The sequence below is a fragment of the Saimiri boliviensis genome, chromosome 5 (genome assembly GCF_048565385.1).
Source record: "Saimiri boliviensis isolate mSaiBol1 chromosome 5, mSaiBol1.pri, whole genome shotgun sequence".
In the NCBI taxonomy this organism is placed as follows: Eukaryota; Metazoa; Chordata; class Mammalia; order Primates; family Cebidae; genus Saimiri; species Saimiri boliviensis.
The window spans coordinates 138,414,396-138,432,711 of NC_133453.1; the positions used below are offsets into that span (position 1 = coordinate 138,414,396).

Below are 18,316 nucleotides of genomic sequence, written 5' to 3' on the forward strand. Positions count from 1 at the left end.
ATTGATAGGCATTTCGGTTGGTTCCAAGTCTTTGCTACTGTGAACAGTGCCGCAGTAAACATATGTGTGCGTGTGTCTTTATAACAGAATGATTTGTAATCCCTTGGGTATATACTCAGTAATTTGGGCAGGATTGGAATTGCTGGATCAAATGGCATTTCTATTTCTAAATCTTTGAGGAATCACCACACTATCTCACCTGTAAGTGGCTGTTGAATAATGAGGACACAGGGAGGGGAACATCACACACCAGGGCCTATCGATGGGAGTGGGTAGTGGAGCGGTAGTAGGGGGTGGAGGGCCAGGGGAAGGATAGCATTAGGAGAACTACCTAATGTAGATGACAGGGTGATGGATGCAGCAAACCACCATGGCACATGTATACCTATGTCCTATGTAACAAACCTGCACGTTCTACACATGTACCCCAGAATGTAAAGTATAAAAAAAAATTAGGTAAGGTCTCAGTAAAGGCGGGTTGAAGCCCACTTTTTATTTATGTTAAAACTTTAAAATTTTGATCAGTATTTTAGGGTTCAGGTCCCTAAGATCACCCTCAGGTTTGGTGATTCTCTAGGAGGACTCAACATTTCCTCATACAGCTATGATTTACCACAGGGATAGGAGGGAAAAAAATAATACTGGCAAAGCAAAAAGAATATGGGGAAATCTGGAAGAACCCAGGCATAAACTTCTGTGCATTCCTTCTCTGTGGAGTCACACAGGACATGTTTAATTCCTGCATGAGTGAGTTTTGACCACATGTGTGAATTGTTTTCTATCAGGGTAGTTTATTCGGGAGCTTTTTATTGGGATTGGTCACGAAGGCACCTCTCCCTATCATGTGCTAAAATTCTAGACTCTCAGAAGGCAGGTAATTAGCATAAACCAAATTATTTGTATATACAATTTGTGCATGGTGAGCCACTCTTACCACTTAGGATGGTGGGAAGTCTCCCAATATCCAAATTGCCAATGCCAGCTAAGGCCAACCTTGCAGGCAAGCCTTTCAAAAAAATAGCAGTCTCAGACTAGCTAATTATCCTTTGCTTCACAATTTATTCTTCTGTTGCATGGTACATTAAGTTGGTCGGGGCTCCCTAAAAGTCACTTACACATTTTATTGAATTCATTGTGGTCATTACAGGGCAAGATAGTGACTGTAAATATCTCATCAGAGATTGGAATTAAAGTGGAAGTACAAGTATTTAAATGTTTCAGAAACCCTAGATCCTTCCTCCCTTTTCCTTTTCCCCAGACTTCTCCAAGCACACTATATGAATTTGGAAGGGTTGAAAAAGAGGTAAGCAGTTCTAAGGCCTTTTCTAATGAATGAGGTTTTTAGGTGACTAACTAGAAGTGGGGCAGGGTATGGCATTAACCAGAGGAGATGGGATCCACTTCTCTGTTACTGCATCATGTTTCCTTCCAAGAATGTGGATGTTGGGGTTGAAAAATTCATCCAGTTCTTTTGGTTGATCTTAATTTTGAAGGCGTTTCTGCCCACACTGTATAATTTTAAATAGCGTGTCTAGTATATGAAATGATACTCCACCTGCAATTAGATGACACATTGAGTAAAAAGTTGAAATGCTAGATAGGGAATCTGTATTTTGAAAGAAAAAGCCAGATTTATCTTAAAAGCAGGGAAATGGTTTGTTCATTCTCTGGAAATGATCTAGACAGCGTTTTTTGTGAAGGATGATCTCCTTTAGAAAAGAAGAGAGATTTGTTTTTGCATAATAAAATGCACTGAGGTATATAGATTCTTTTCCCAGTCCTGTTAAAGTGCAGAATAATCTGTCTATATAATTACATTTGCTTTTATCTTTATCAGAAGGTAGGCATACACAAACAGATTTTTAAATATCATTTACCCTATTTATATTATTTTTTCCCTCATGTTAAAATGATGTGATATGGAATTTTCTTTCTACTGGTAAGAAAAAAAAAAGATGGTTAATTAAAAAGATACTCCAGTGATGACATATTGTGACTAGTAACTGTTTGCTGCTCTGTTACTTGAATTGACGCTTAGACTGTGAAAGCAAGACCTTTTCGGCACATTTGTGTTAAGTGCAAGAAGCACAATGTGAGTCAATGTTACTGAATAGCTTTAAAATGCTCCGTAAAATTCTGCTGTTTCATTCTGAGAACCTCTTTCCTACCTTGTGGTTCTTATTCAGGTAATGTTGCAGTATGAGCTCAATCAGAAATTTGGGGGCTGGTATTTAAAAGGTTTGTTGTTCTTTTCCCACTTTGCCAGTTGCTAGCGGCCAGCTGGGGAGGATGTCTGGCTTAAAACCATAATAAATGAAGCTTCCATTAGGCTCCTCGGCTTGGGGCCATTTCCTGTAAAGACCTTGCTCTGCTGTTAGCAGTTTGGAGAAGCAGAATGCATATTTTTTGTTCAATAAATGAAAGCTGAAGATTACCAGGTAGGGTAGCATAGGTATCATGTTTTGTGAAGAGATCCTGCTCTTCAAGGCTTACATTTTATCTTGTAGCCCTTTGAGTGTTTATGACAACAACCTATGAACTTGCATCATGGTAGAAAACAGAACAAATACGTTTATTTTAAAATATCCTTTGAGAGGAAACAAACATATTCAGATAGTTGGAATTATCTCAGCAGGCTTTCCAAACCTGACTTTTTCTTAGATTTATTATATCTTTAAGTTTTGCCTTGTTCTGGAAGATACATTGTTCATTGGAGAAGTAACATTTTTCAGGCGTGAAAGAGACCAAGGGTACGTTAGCTTTACATACTTTAAGAATACTTTTTTTTTTTTCTGGGCACGTATCTTTGTGTTTATATGTTTGTAATTATTTACACATGGTTGTTTACTTTTTTCTGTTGTTTCATTCTGTATTTTATGCTGTTGTTGCTTATTCTGGAAAATATATTGTTCTGGAAAATCCACTGTTTATTGGAGAAGTGACATTTTCAGGTACAAAAGAGTTCAAGGGTGCATTAGCATTACACACCTTAAGAATCCTTATTTTCTCTGGGCATATCTTTTTTGTGTTTATATGTTTATAGTTCTGTGCACATGGTTGTGTACTACTCACATACTTGGAGAAACTACGGCCAGTATACTTTACAAAACTTAACTGAGATCCTGTTTGGAATAAGATATAATAAAAACACTTCAAGGTTTTTCTTCCACTGAACATGAAATCCAAATGAAGTGTATGGTAAAGCTAGTTGAAGTCTCAGGAAAGTAAAGCTACATCTTCAACAAACAGGAAAGCCATTCTCCTCATTCGTCAGATTGGCTCCTGCAGTTTTCCAGGCTCAGCTGCTTACTGCCTGTATCTATAGACTGCGTGGGAGCTGGGTCATGACAAAACTGGACCATTTATCCAGGGTGAACTTAATGCAGCCCCAAATCCAGATGTTAGCAGCGGATCTCAGAGAGAGAGAAAGAGATGACCTCTAGTTGTGGCCCAAGAAGAAAAGGGAAGTACTAAAGCTAAGAGGGGGAAGTCCCCTCCTTTGTGTGTCTCCTTTATCTCACTTTTGTCATGCCCCAGCTCCCCCACAGTCTTGTGCTGGAGGCAGTGACAGCAAAAGCAGCTGGTAATAGGAAACTGCAGGAGCAAAAATAATGGGCCCTGGAATGATCATAAATGAGGGTTGTTCCTGATTGTTGAATGAAAAAGGGTGAGTCTAGGGTGCCAGAAAGTATCAGAGAAGACAGCTGGGAAGGAAGGGCTTGGGAAATGATCAAATACATTGCGAATGTATGTACACACGCATAGCCTGAACATGCATGGATCTGCTTCTTATTAGCAGACTTTGAGAATGCAGTTAATGGGTAGAACTCAAGTCCCAGAATGACCTCTGCATCCTACACAAGCAGGGCAGATCTAAATGAGCCTGCATAGCTATTGAAAACTGAACTGGAGGCTGGGCATGGTAGCTCAAGCCTGTAATCACAGCACTGTGGGAGGCTGAGGTGGATAGATCACGAGGTCAGGAGATCCAGATCAGCTTGGCTAACATGGTGAAACCCCATCTCTACTAAAAATACAAAAAATTAGCCAGGTGTGATGGCATGCACCTGTAGTTCCAGCTACTCAGGAGGCTGAGGCAGGAGAATTGCTTGAACTTGGGAGGCAGAGGTTGCAGTGAGCTGAGATAGTGCCATTGCACTCCAGTCTGGGCAACAGAGCTAGACTCCATCTCAAAACAAAACAAAACAAAACAAAACAAAACCTCAACTGATACTGGGACCATAGCCAACAGAAGGTGGGCTGAAATTTATGGCAAGATGCTAACTAGATTAAGTGCTTGCTAAAACAATGATATAGCATCTTTGTAGATTTAAATAACATTCAAAATGTCCATGGTATAATTTATATTGGTTTATGAAGAAATATAAAAACGTTAACTCACATGGGAAAAGGGAATTAACAGATGAAAATACTACTTTAAAGAAGCTATTGTAGAATGCTCAAATGAATAATCATGAACCTTGAAATGAAAGTTAAGATAGAAACTATAAGCAAAGAAAGATAGGAAGTAGCATCAATGGAAACCAGAACTGAAAAGTACAATAGCTGCCTGCTCCACCCATTCTCCACCCATCAAAAAACAAACCTCACTGTATGGATTCAGTGGCAGAATGGGGATGATAGAGGAAAGAGTCAGTAAAGCTAAAGACACGTCAATACAGGTTATCCAATCTGAACAAAGAAAAAGAAGATTGAAAAATAATTAACAGAGGCCATAGGATTATAGAACAACACAAAAAGGCATGATATTTGTATCATTGGAGCTCCAGAAGGAAAGGAGAAAGTGAGTGAGGCTCCACAAGTATTCTAAGAAATGACGGTGGAAACATTGATAGATTCAAGAAGCTAAGCTAACCCCGGAATACATCCAAATGAACACACACCCAGGCATATCATAAACTGCTGAAAACTTAAAAAAAATATTGAAATCAGTTAGAGCAATGATAACTGATATGGAAGAACAATGATTCAAATGACTGAGATTTCTCGTCAGAAATCATGGAGGCCAGGAGAAAATGGCACATCTGTTTTTCAAGAAAGAAAAGTGCAGAATCCAATATCTAGCTAAAATATCCTTCAGAAATAAAGGTGAAATATCTATTCTCAGATTGGGGAAAACTAAGAGAATTTGGAGCCAGCAGATCCGCCATAAAATAACAGGGAAACTTCTTACGCAGATGAGAAATGGTACAAGAAGGAAATATAGAATATTTAAATTTGGTTTGTTTTTTAAATCTCTCTCCAAACACAAGGAAACAGAAGTGAAAAATACAATTGCCTTTCCATTTTAATTTAGTAGACTCTTTTAAAATTTAACAGACCATTTCTTTTATCTTGAATTTAAGTATGGCTTATGTCTGAGACAACTTATGTATTATTATATTATGGGAGAAGAGACCTATATGGTGGTATGGTAGATGGGATAATCTCCCTTTCCTAACCCCAGATACCCATATATTACCCCTGGATACTGTGAATATGTTACATTATGTGGCACAAAAGACTTGACTTAAGGAATCTAACAGACTTTAAGAGATAGATTACTGGTGGACTCAGGCTACACCATGCCTGTGTCCTCAGGTGAAGAATAATAATAGAAACCACATTGATAGGTACATGTACCAAGCATTAAATAGTGTTCACATGCCTGTAAGGTGGTGATTATTTCCCTCCCTCTTTCCTTTTATATGTCAGTTTGAGGCTTAGAGAAGATAATGTCTTGCCTGTGGTTACTCGGTAAGAGGCGAAACAGAGAAACCCAGGGCTTGGCTTAAGAGTTCTTTTTTCAATTAGACCTCATTGTCTTTTGGCCCATAAGGATATGAGAGACAAGATGTATTAGAGACATGTAGGGGTCATCTGGCCCGCTAATGACTCATCACCAACTCACAAGATCTACCATGGGCACCTAGTTTTTGTCTACTCTGGGGCCCAGAGTGCTTGCTCCTTTACCCATCACTACAAAGTAAAGTTAGTCAACTGAAGGCAGTGACTCATGTCTTTTACTAGGTCAGCATATTCCTAGTGGCTGGCACCTACTCAGGAAAGAACATGAGTATTTGGTTAAAAACAGTTTTCCTCAGAAGAGTGGTACCCTAAAGGGTCTTATTACTCACCAGCTTTAAAGGCAATAATGTGAAACTGTGCTGTCACTGACTGTAAGGGTGCCAAACCAGTACTGTGTAAGGAGGGGGCAGGGGGGCATCAAGAAAATACTGACTAATAGCAAAAATAATAATAATAATAATAATAAAATAACCTCTGTTTTCCTGGTGGGCCCAGTCAAATAACATGAGTCCTTAGAAGTGGAAGAGGAAAACAAAATAGTGGGTCAGAGAGATGCATCAATGAGAATGACTTTGCTCACTGTTTCTGGCTTTGAAGATGGAGAAAAGGGGTCAGGGAATGTGGGCAGCCTCTAAAAGCTAAGGTGAAATCCTCAGCTGACAGTGAGCAAAGAATGGCTGTCAATGAAAATTTTAAAAAAGATGGAATTTTGCCAAGGCTGAGAATGATGAAGAAATGGATTTTCAACTAGAGCCTCCCCGCCAAAAAAAAAGCATTATTGTCAGCACTTTGATTTTAGCCTGACAAGACCCACCTCAGAACTGAAAAGTAATAAATTTATTTTTTTAAGCCACTAAGTTTTTAGTTATTTGTTATGAAAGCAACACAAAACAAATGCAGGTGATCTGGTTTCTCTGTTCCAACTGAAGTAGTAAAATATTAATTCTAAATAGAAGGTGGAAAGTTAACTTCGTATACTGTCACCCCTAGAATAATCACTGAAAATTTATACGGAGATATAGTCAAAATCATAATGGAACGCTGTAACCTCAACAAATGAAGAAAAGGGGAAACATAAAAAATGAAAAACAGAATAAGAAGGAAATAATAAAATGGCAGACCTAAATACAGACATATCGGTTACTATGTTAAATGTAAGTGATCTAAACAAACTAAAAGCTAGAGATTGTCAGACTGGATTTTAAAAAATGTCCTAGCTCTATGCTTTCCATAAGAAACTCACTCCAAATATAATGATACTGTAAGCTGAAGAGCAAAAAGTACAGGGAAAATAAAACCCACAGAAACACAAACCAAAACTAAGCTAGGATGGCTATGTTAAAATCAAACAAGATAGGCTTCAGAACTAGAAAATCATCAGGGATGAATACAGACATTACATATTGATTGAAGAGTTAGTTCAGCAAGGAGCTGTAACAATTCCAAATGCTTGTGCAACAACAGAGCTTCAAAATACAGAACCAAAAACTGGGCCGGGCGCGGTGGCTCAAGCCTGTAATCCCAGCACTTTGGGAGGCCGAGGCGGGTGGATCACAAGGTCGAGAGATCAAGACCATCCTGGTCAACATGGTGAAACCCCGTCTCTACTAAAAGTGCAAAAAATTAGCTGGGCATGGTGGCACGTGCCTGTAATCCCAGCTACTCAGGAGGCTGAGGCAGGAGAATTGCCTGAACCCAGGAGGCGGAGGTTGCGGTGAGCCGAGATCGTGCCATTGCACTCCAGCCTGGGTAACAAGGGCGAAACTCCGTCTCAAAAAACAAAAACAAAAAAAAAAAAAAAAACTGACGTAAGTCAAGAGAGAAATAGAGAAATTTATAGCTATAGTTGAAAAATTACTCCTCTCACAGTAATAGAAGATCAGCAAGGACGTAGAAGAACTGAACTATCAACCAACTAAATCTAATGGACATTTATATGATACTCCACCTGACTATAGTAGTATATACGTCTTTCAAATGCAAGACAGACCACATTGTGGGTCCTAAGTCAAACCTTCACAAATTTAAAAGAATTAAAATCATTTGGAGAATGACTTCTGGTCATAATTGAGTTAAACTGGAAATTAATAAAAATATAGATACATCTTCAGCTACTTAGAAATTACCAATATACTTTTGAATAAACCATGACCTAAAGAAGAAGTTTCAAGAAAAATAAAAAATAATGAAAGTGAGGCTGGACATGCTGACTCATGCCTGTTATCCCAGCACTTTAGGAGGCCAAGGTGGGTGGATCACTTGAGGTCAGGAGTTTGAGATCAGCCTAACATGATGAAACCTCATTTCAACTAAAAATACAAAATTAGCCGAGTGTGGTGGTGCACATCTGTAATCCCAGCTTCTTGGGAGGCTTAGCAAGGAGAATTGCTTGAACCCTGGAGGTGGAGTTTGCAGTGAGCTGAGGTCATGCCACTGCATTCCAACCTGGGCAACAAGAGCAAAACTCCATTTCAAACAACAAAAAAAGTGAAAATAAAACATAATTTTATATAATACATGGCCCAAAGAGGAAGTTTCAAGATACGTTAGAAAATACTTTAAACAGGAAAACAGTGAAAATATGACATTTCACATCTTGTGGCATGTATCTAATATGTAGCCTTAAACCTTTTTTTTTTTTTTTTTTTTTTTTTGAGATAGAGTTTCACTCTTGTTACCCAGGCTGGAGTACAGTGGCATGTTCTCGGCTCACCGCAACCTCCGCCTCCTGGGTTCAAGCAGTTCTCCCTGCCTCAGCCTCCCGAGTAGCTGGGACTGACTACAGGCGTGTATCATCATGCCCAGCTAACTTTTGTATTTTTAGTAGAGACGGGGTTTCACCATGTTGACCAGGATGGTTTCGATCTTTTGACCTCGTGATCCACCCACCTCGGCCTCCCAAAGAGCTGGGATTACAGGCGTGAGCCACTGCGCCCAGCCTAAACCTTATTTTTAAAATGAAGGAAATGCTCAAAGCGATAATCTAAGCCAGTGGTTGTAAACTTTCTCTGTAAAAGTTTGCCATTACTCTGGACAGTAAATATGTTAGGGTTTCTGGGCCATATGGTATTTGCCACAACTGTTAAACTCTGCCATTGTGCAAAAGCAGTTTTGGCCAATATGTAAACACATTAGTGTGGCTACATTCAATATAACTTTATATATAAAAACAGGTAGTTGTATGGATTTGGCCTGTAGATTACCACCCTTTGATCTAGCTATCATCTTAAGAAAATAAAAAAAGTAAGAGCGAATTAAGCCTAAATCAAGAAGAGAGAAATAAATCATAAAGACAAGAGTAGAAATGTATGATATTGAAATAGTAAAACAGTGGACATTAAAAACCAAAAGCTGGTTCTTTGAAAAATAATCAGTAAAATTGATAAGCCTCTGGCACCATACTCCCTGGAGAAAGATTGGGTGCTTTCTAAGACTGATAGGGAGAAAAACAGATATTCATTCTAAAACTATTGACTATCTTATTTGATGTCTTAGTCCAATAAGGTGAGAAAAAGCAAATACATAACATAGGGAGAATAAGTAATAAAAATACCCACTTTTGCAGACAACATGATTTTTTGTGTGGAAGACCTGAAGGAATATAATAAAACCAAAAAATAAATTTAGGAAGTAACGGGATACAAAGCCAAAAAAAAAAAATTCAATTGTACATGTTTATGCTGAAAATACACAATTAGAAACAAAAATGAAAAGCCATTTACAGTAGCTTCAATGAAAATGAAATACAAATAAATCTAATAAAACATGTACTGGATATGTGTGCTAAAACCAGAGAATGCTAATGAAAGAAACTAAGGGAGACCTAAATAAATGGAAAGGCCTGCCATGTTCTTATATTGGAGACTAAACATAGTAAATACATCAGCACTCTCCAAAGCAATCTATTTATTTAAAACAATACCAATCAAAATGTTAGTAGTACCTTTTTTCTTTTTTTTTTTTTTTACTTTTTAAAATTATTTTTTTATTATTATACTTTAAGTTTTGGGATACATGTGCAGAACATGCAAGTTGGTTACATAGGTATAAACGTGCCGTGGTGGTTGGCTGCACCCATCAACCCATCATTTACATTAAATATTTCTCCTAATGCTATTCCTCCTCTTCCCCACCTCCCAATTGGCCCTGGTGTGTGATGTTCCCATCCCTGTGTCCATGTGTTCTCATTGTTCAGCTCCCACTTATGAGTGAGAACATGTGGTGTTTGTTTTTCTGTTTCTGTGTTTGCTGAGAATGATGATTTCCAGCTTCATCCATGTCTCTGCAAAGGACATAAACCTATCCTTTTTCATGGCTGCATAGTACTCCAGGGTAGATATATGCTACATTTTCTTTATCCAGTCTATCCTTGATAGAAATTTGGGTTGGTTTTAAGTCTTTGCTATTGTGAACAGTGCTACAGTAAACACATGTGTGCATTGTCTTTAGAGTAGAATGATTTATAATCCTTTGGATATATATTCAGTAATGGGATTGCTGGGTCAAATGGTATTTCTGATTCTAGATCCTTGAGGAATCAGCATACTGTCTTCCACAATGGTTGAATTAATTTACACTTCCACCAACAGGGTAAAAGTGTTCCTGTTTCTCCACATCCTCTCCTGCATCTGTTGTTTCCTGACTTTTTAATGATGGCTACTCTAACTGGTGTGAGATGGTATCTCATTGTGGTTTTGATTTGCATTTCTCTAATGACCAGTGATGATGAGCTGCTTTCATGTTTGTTGGCCGCATAAATGTCTTCTTTTGAGAAGTGTCTGTTCATATCCTTTCCCCACTTTTTGATGGGGTTGTCTTTTTCTTGTAAATTTAAGTTGTAGATTCTGGATATTAGCCCTTTGTCATTTGGGTAGATTGAAAAACTTTTTGCAAAACATTCTGTAGGTTGCCTGTTCACTCTGATGATAGCTTCTTTTGCTGTGCAGAAGCTCTTTTTTGTAGAGAATAACTCATTCTAAAATTTATACAGAAATAGGACTAGAATAGCTAAACAAATTTGGAAAATAATAAATTTGGAGAGGTCACACTGCCCAATTATAAGACTATCAGGCTTCAGAAATCATAATGATATTGAAATAGTTACATAGATCGATGGAAATGAATAATGAGTCAAGGTTATATACCCACACAAATGTGGCATAGCTTTTTGATGAAGGTACAAAAGCAATTCAGTGAAGATATTACAGTCTTTTAAAACAATGACATTGGAAAAATTTATTCACAAGTAAAAATGAACCTTAAACTAAATATAACACTATACAGAAGTTATCTAAAATAAATTATAAATCTAAATATAAAATGTAAAACCATATTTCTATTACAAAACATGGGAGAAAATCTTTATTAATTGAGATTAGACAAGGAGTTCTTATACATGACACCAAAAGTGTGTAACATAAAATTTTTTAAAATGGCTTGTTAGACTACATTAAAATTCAAAACTTTTGCTATGCAAAATACTCTGCTAAGAGAATGAGAAGACAAGCTACAAACTAGGGGAAATATTTGCGAATTTTGTATGTTCAACAAAGGACTTATATCCTAAATATTTAAAGAACTCTCATAACTCAACAATAAGAAAACAACCCAGTTTCCAAAAATTGTCTAAAAATCTTGAATAGACAGCTTATCAGAGTAGATAAAAAGATAGGAAATGCATACAAAGGTTTTCAACCTCACACATTATTAGGAGAATGAAAATTTAAAACCCAGATATGAGAGTACTATGTACATACCTATTAGAATGGCTAAAATTAAAAGTCCTGATAGTACTGTCTTGAGTAGGATATAGACAACTGGAATACTCATAATTGTTGGTGAGAATGCAAATTGGTACTGTGAAAGTCTGGCAAACAGTTGGTGGCTTCTTTATGAAGTTAAACATTCACTTACCATATGACCCAGGGATGTCATTCTTTGACATTTATCCCAGAGAAGGGAAAGCATATATTCATACACAAAACACGTATATACAAATGATTATAGCAGCTTGATTTGTAAGAATTCCAAACTGGAAACAACCCAAATGTTCTTCAAGGGGTAAACAGATAAATTGTGGTACATCCACATAATGAACTACAACTGTCAGCAACAAAAAGTTGAACTATTCACTTGTGCAACAACTGGATGAATCTCAAAGGTAGGGTGCTAAGTGAAAGAAGCCAGTCTCTAAAAGTTATATACTGCATGATTCCGTTTAGAAGACATTCCCTGAAAGACAAAATGACGATAGAGAATAGATCAGTGGTTTCCAGAGGGAAGAAGTGGGGGCCTGGGAGCACATGAGCCTATGAGGATAGATAGACCCCTCTATGTCCCAATCGTGATGGTGTAAACACAAATCTGTAAATGTATTTAGATTATAGAACTGTGCACCAAAAGTAAGAAGCCAATTTTGTTTTAGAATGATTTAAAAAATAAAGTGGAAAAAGTCATTTTGTATTGAAACAAAGATGGTTCCACTGTTGGTTCCACTGTCTAGGGGTTAGGTATATCCCTGACTTCTATTTGGAGTTTCTCTGGAATGTATTATAATGCTCCAGTAATGTGTGCATTCTTACCAGCTTCATCCTCTCAAATAAAAGAGAGAAACTCTCTTGGCACAGGACAGTGTAGTGCATGGATAAAATAAACATTTTTCCACATAGGACACATTATTTAGAAATGCAGCTTTTTTTTTTTTTTTTTTTTTTTTTAACAGCAACTCCTTTTCTCATTTTCTTGGAGTTTTTTTTGTTTTGTTTTGTTTTGTTTTTGTTTGTTTGTTTTTTTGGTTTGCTTAGATACAGGTATTACAAATGTCTTCATTTCATAAAAGACAAATTCCCATTCACAGTTCCCCTTCAAATAGGATATTTCCCTCAAGGGGGATTGTAAGCCTCTCCCCTAGAATTCCTACACTTTGATCTGCACAATAACACCAGGTAGATTTGTTGGAAGGCAGATTCCCGGGACTCAGGTTCATTTTCTGTGGTGGAGCCCAGGATTAGCTGTTTTAATTATATTTATTTATTTTGAATTTTTTTCCCTTTTGTTTTTATTTTTTTCCCTCCCTCCCTCTCTCTCCTCTCTCTCTTCTCTCCTTTATTTCCTTCCTTCCTTCTTTTCTTTTCTTTCTGTATTTCTGTTTTTCTTTCTTTCTCTCTTTCGAGGCAGAGTCTCACTCTATCACCCAGGCAGGAGTGCAGTGGCACAATCTCGGCCCGCTGCAACCTATGCCTCCCCGGTTTAAGCAGTTCTTGTGGCTCAGCCTCCTAGTAGCTGGCATTCCAGGTATAAGCCTCCACACCTGGCTAATTATTTATATTTTTAGTAAAGATGAGTTTTCATCATGTTGTCCAGGCTGGTCTCAAACTCTTGACCTCAAGTGATCTACCCGCCTCTGCCTCCCATAGCACTGGAATTACAGGCATGAGCCGCCACATCTGGCTGGGACTGGGTATTTTTAAAGACACTTTCTTAATGAGTCTGTTTTGGGTGCTGTAGGGAATCTAAGAAATTCCATAGAGCCAGGAATTTAAACTTGGAATATATCTGTCCATCTGTCTGTCTCCATCTTGATAACATTCATTACCTGTGTTGAAACACATGGCTCCACCTGACTGTTTTAAGCATTGCACAGTATCCCACTGTGTGAGTGCATCTGAAGTCTTGCTATTCCCGTGGAAATCACAGTGCTGCTTTGCTGGCTATGCTCAGGTATGCTTTATCTCACACATGTGCTGAGTCTTTACCATCAGACACTGCATGACATATGTGTCATTCCCAAACCTCAGTCTCATTGTTTTTGTCGAGAAGTTACTGGCCACCTTCTCCATTTTTATGTTTTCCATGTATATTACTTCCTTAACAACAGACTTTTCAGTTATTCAAACATTTTCTTTTTCTTTCATCTTCAGATGTTTAGTTTATCAAAATGTTTCTTCTGTCAAAAATTCTATCTATATAAAAAATTATCCCAGCATGGTGGCATGTGTCTGTAGTCCCAGCTGCTTGGGAGGCTGAGGTGGGAGTGTCGCTTGAGCCCAGGAGTTCGAGGCTGCAGTGAGCTGTGATTGTGCCATTGCACTCCAGCCTGGGAAACTGGAGTGAGACCCTCTCTCTCTAAAAAAAAAAAAAAAAAAAAAAAAAAAAAAAAAAAAAAAAATTCTATCTGGTTGTAATTAGTGTGGACTTTGTATACATTCTTGTGCTCAGATGTTTCAGTTGTGTTGTTTTAATGTCCACGTACATGATAAACTTTTCAAGGCTCTGCTCTGTGTCCTGAGTCTCTCATAGTACCTGTCACATTGTGGGTCCTCTGATTGTATCAGCTGGTGTGGCGTTTTCCATTTCTTACAGATTCTTTCTATGTCTGTAGAGTGTTAAGCTACTATCCTCCATTAAATGCTAATTGAAGGAAAATATTGCTGTATGAAAATAGGAGCAATGCCTTTTAGCATACTTGCAGGTCAAGCTAGGAGATGTGAATGGAATATACTTGTGTCTTGCTAATGTGAAATACAAGTTTCCGTCTAGAATAATGTTTTTAAAAGCTGCCAAAAAGTCGTAAAATATTTTCAACATTTAAAGCCAAAATGACCCAAAACAAAATAATTGAAATAATTTTAAAAGTAGCTAACACTGTATTAAACATTTACTCCATACCTAGCACTGTTCTAGGAACCAGAGCAAGGAAAATGTGTTTTGCGGAAGCTCTTGGCATCTTTTAACCTTCTGTGTATTAGCTCATTCAGGCTCCTGAGGAACTTAGTGTTGAATTCATCTGTAATGTGGGAATAATGAGACCCAGAGCTCTTACATAACTTAAGATATCCAAAGAAAAAATGATGACAATAATGATAGAGACAGCTTTCTGTGACTGAGCACTTTAAAACATCAGACACTGTGCTTTATGCTTTATCTCATTGTATCTGTAAACCAGTTCATTTCATCCCGACTGGGCAGGTGAGGCAATGGAGGCTTAGTGAGGTGACTTGCACCTGGTCATCCGTCTAAGTAGAACATAGCAAGTCAGAATTAGAACCTGTGGAGTCTGTTTCGAGAGCCCAAGCTCTTAATCTTTACATTCTCTACTGAAGACACCAAGTTCATCCTGGTAGAAGCTCTTGGCCATGTGCTGGTCTTAGGCAAGGGCTGTGGAGACAAAGTCCTGACCTTCAGCAGGAAAACGGCTGCATGCACCTTGATCTCAGGCTCTCTGGCTCTCTGGACCATTCTTCACAATGATGAACTGCCCTCTCCTGGAAGGAGCTGGGGTGGGGCACAAAAGCCAGGGTGCTTTGTTTTAGAAAATGTGTTTTGTGGAAGCTCTTGGCCTCTTTTTGCCTCAGCCAAATGTGGCAAAATACAAAGAGATCAGGTCTCAGTGGCTACCCATCCTGTTCTTTTTCATACCAAAAGGATTTATTATGAGGCATTGGACACCTCAAATAAGGGTTACTTCTGCAAATTTGATTTTGATTTGATCCCTGATGAGCTCAACCTGTTAGATTCCAAATCACCACTTTCCTGCACAGCGTTTACTATACTCTGTAATTACATATTTACTGTATGTGTGAAGCATCCTTATCCCTCATAACCAACTGTTAGTGAGTGACAGTTTCTCCTGTTCACATTCTCAGGCTAAATCTCAGAAGATTGCTTTTTTAAGGGCTCTATTATGGGAATTTTGTCATTTCTTCTGAATAAGAAGAAAACTCACGTTCATAATTTTTTTTTTTGCTATGATCACCTCTATGTGAATATACATTTGAAAGATACTAGATGAAATCCTAGTTGATAGGGCTATGATTTTGTTCTTCAAAATGTACACTTCGTTCTTGAAAGGAAGTTAACATGGTTAAAGCAGGGATCAATCATCCATAGTCTTCTGAGTTTGCAGAGTTTTATTACAACATAGCCACATTCTTTAGGTATTGTGTCTGTCTCCTTTGATGTCACAACAGCTGAGTTGAGTGGTAGCAACAGACACCATCTGGTCCACGATATCTAAAATACGTATTAACTGGCTCTGCACTGAAAGTGTTTGTTGATCTCCAGTTTACAGAAGTAGAAAGACCCCACCCCTTGGTCATCCTGAAGAACACCTGCTGTTATTGTTCTCGTGAAAGTCTTTAGCTCTGCTTTCTCTGGAGAGGAAATAAGAAAGTCATCTTTTCATGAAGCACTTTTTTTCTTTTTTTTTTTTTTGGTGCCAACCTTATAATCTCATGGTTTTAATGTTTCTACAGTTGCTCTGTTAAAATACTTTTTTAAAAAGTTCTTTAAAAATGCTTTTCCCAATATATATAGAAGTTACCAATCAAATATTGCAATCTTAATCACTTTTTGGAAAGTGTAAGATTTCTGAGTTGTGTTTCCCGCATTGATGTGCCCTACTGCCACCAGGAAGGTTCATATTCTTTTTTTTTTTTTTTTTTTTAATGCTCTTTCATAGGAGTCACTGCAGTTGTTTTCAGTAGAGGTACAGTCTTCTAAGAAGCGGCTTCTTGGGTCTTCATGCAGCCATGGATCTGGATAAACCATCTGTTTGGGGCTCATTAAAACAGCGGACCAGGCCATTGTTGATCAACTTGAGCAAGAAGAAGGTGAAAAAGAACCCAAGTAAACCCCCAGACCTGAGGGCAAGGCATCACTTGGACCGCCGCCTCAGCCTCTCTGTGCCTGATCTCCTGGAGGCTGAGGTCTTGGTCCCAGAGGGCCGGCCTTACTCTGGGCCCCAGTCTTCCTACACCTCGGTGCCCAGCAGTCTGTCCACTGCAGGGATCTTTCCCAAGAGTAGCAGTAGCTCCTTGAAACAGTCTGAAGAAGAATTGGATTGGAGCCAGGAAGAAGCCAGCCACCTGCATGTAGCGGAAACAGACTCAGAGGAGGCCCATGCCTCTCCTGCTGACCAGAGACAGGTGTCCAGCAACGACATCTTTGATCTTCAGAAAACTTCCCTTGGAGGAGATGCACCAGAAGAGCCAGAGGTGAGAATGGGGGTGGGCTTTCCCATTTCCCTCCCCTCCCATCCCCTTCTCCCTCCCTCCTTCCCTCCCTCCCTTCCTCCCTCCTTCTCCTCCTTCCCTTTCTTCCTTTCTTCCTTCCTCTTCCTTTTTGAAAAGTATGTTCAGTGCCCTTGGAAAATTTGGTTAGGAGTTATTTTCATGGTTAGCTCAGATAGGAAGAATATTGTTTACAAGAATTTAAATTAATGCAATATTGATTGCACCCCGTGTTCCCATTAGTTTTAGGGTTGACCTCTGTGTATTTTAAAGCTATTACAAATAACTCTTCCAGAATACTTTAGGACATTAAAAGCCCTGTTGGATGAATCCTTTTATCTGTCTCTTGGCAAAGAAATGAAGTGCAGAACTTTTCCTGGAATTTTTTGTTGAAGTGTAAGTTTGTCTTTGTCACTACACTATTGCCGGTCATACCTGTACACAAACTATGCATATTATTTTTTCTAAGAAGTGTATGAATGTATGTCCCCCTTTGACTGCCCAAGGATTTAAACTGCCACATGTGTGTGTGTATTCACCTATGAACAACTTCACATGCATTCTTTTAAAAAAATTAACAAAACTTTAGTATTTAAATACAATTAACCAAATATAATTATGACACAAATATTCTGTTTCAAGGGTGAATCTGATTTAAATTCAACCTCCAAATTACCAAATCATGATTTCAGTGATTGATATAATTAGTTGTTTTTAAAAATTCTTTCATTAATGACATTGAAGTAGATTTCCATGTGGAAATAAGGGGTTAATTTTTCCGTGTTCCAGGTTAGTGTTACAATTACATAGAAAACTGGTTATTCAACTTGGATTTTTAGTTTCCCTTTTAGAAACAAAACTTACTGATTATTCCATCTGGGGAATGGGATCATGGATGTTTGGAGGATATCATGTCCATATTCCTTACCAAGCATTGCTGTATTAAGACACCACTACCCATAAGTGACTTTAACTATTTTTTAATTTGGTATTAAACTTTATAAAATTCTTTTTGTAAGCCTTTTCTGACTGTTTACTTATTTATAAATTTGAAATACATGTTTCTACTAAACAAGATGCAAATGAAATAGATTATTAAATTAGGTCAGTAAGAGGAAGGTAACAGGTTGAATTATATAATGAAGTTAATCTTCATTTTTTTTTTTCCTGACCAGAAAATACAAGTGGACTTCTTGTCTTTGATTCTTTGATATGCTAGTATTTTCATACTCAGAAGGGTTTTTTTTTTTTTTTTGAAGCAACTGCTGTTAAACAATTTAGAACTTTTATTGTCTCTGTTGAGTAAATAGAAATATTTGAATGCTACTCTAGGCCAGGCAGTTGGAAATAGAGATGTGTAAGAAAGTGGCTCTGCCCTCTGACTGTTTTGTTGGGAGATCATATACTCCCAAGCAGAGTGTAAGAGGCAACTGGATATCAGAGCTGTCATTGCAAAATGTCTCATCCTGGTCTCCTGGAAGTTCCTTAGAAGGAGGGGA

At 38.0% G+C, this 18,316-nt stretch overlaps 1 protein-coding gene across 16 annotated transcripts in view; it reads left to right on the forward strand.

The window, feature by feature from the left end:
- The window catches only part of MCTP2 (multiple C2 and transmembrane domain containing 2), a 279,413-nt gene that overhangs the window by 62,731 nt on the left and 198,366 nt on the right, over window positions 1–18,316 (forward strand). For 15 of the 16 annotated variants that reach the window (XM_074400075.1, XM_074400073.1, XM_074400064.1 and 12 more), the window contains one exon: window positions 16,268–16,802. The exons of the other annotated variant lie outside the window; for it this stretch is intronic. In XM_074400075.1, the coding sequence (XP_074256176.1) occupies window positions 16,338–16,802 (465 nt within the window). In that variant the 5' untranslated portion in view covers window positions 16,268–16,337. The remainder of the gene's footprint in view (window positions 1–16,267; window positions 16,803–18,316) is intronic. 16 annotated transcript variants of the gene reach the window in all.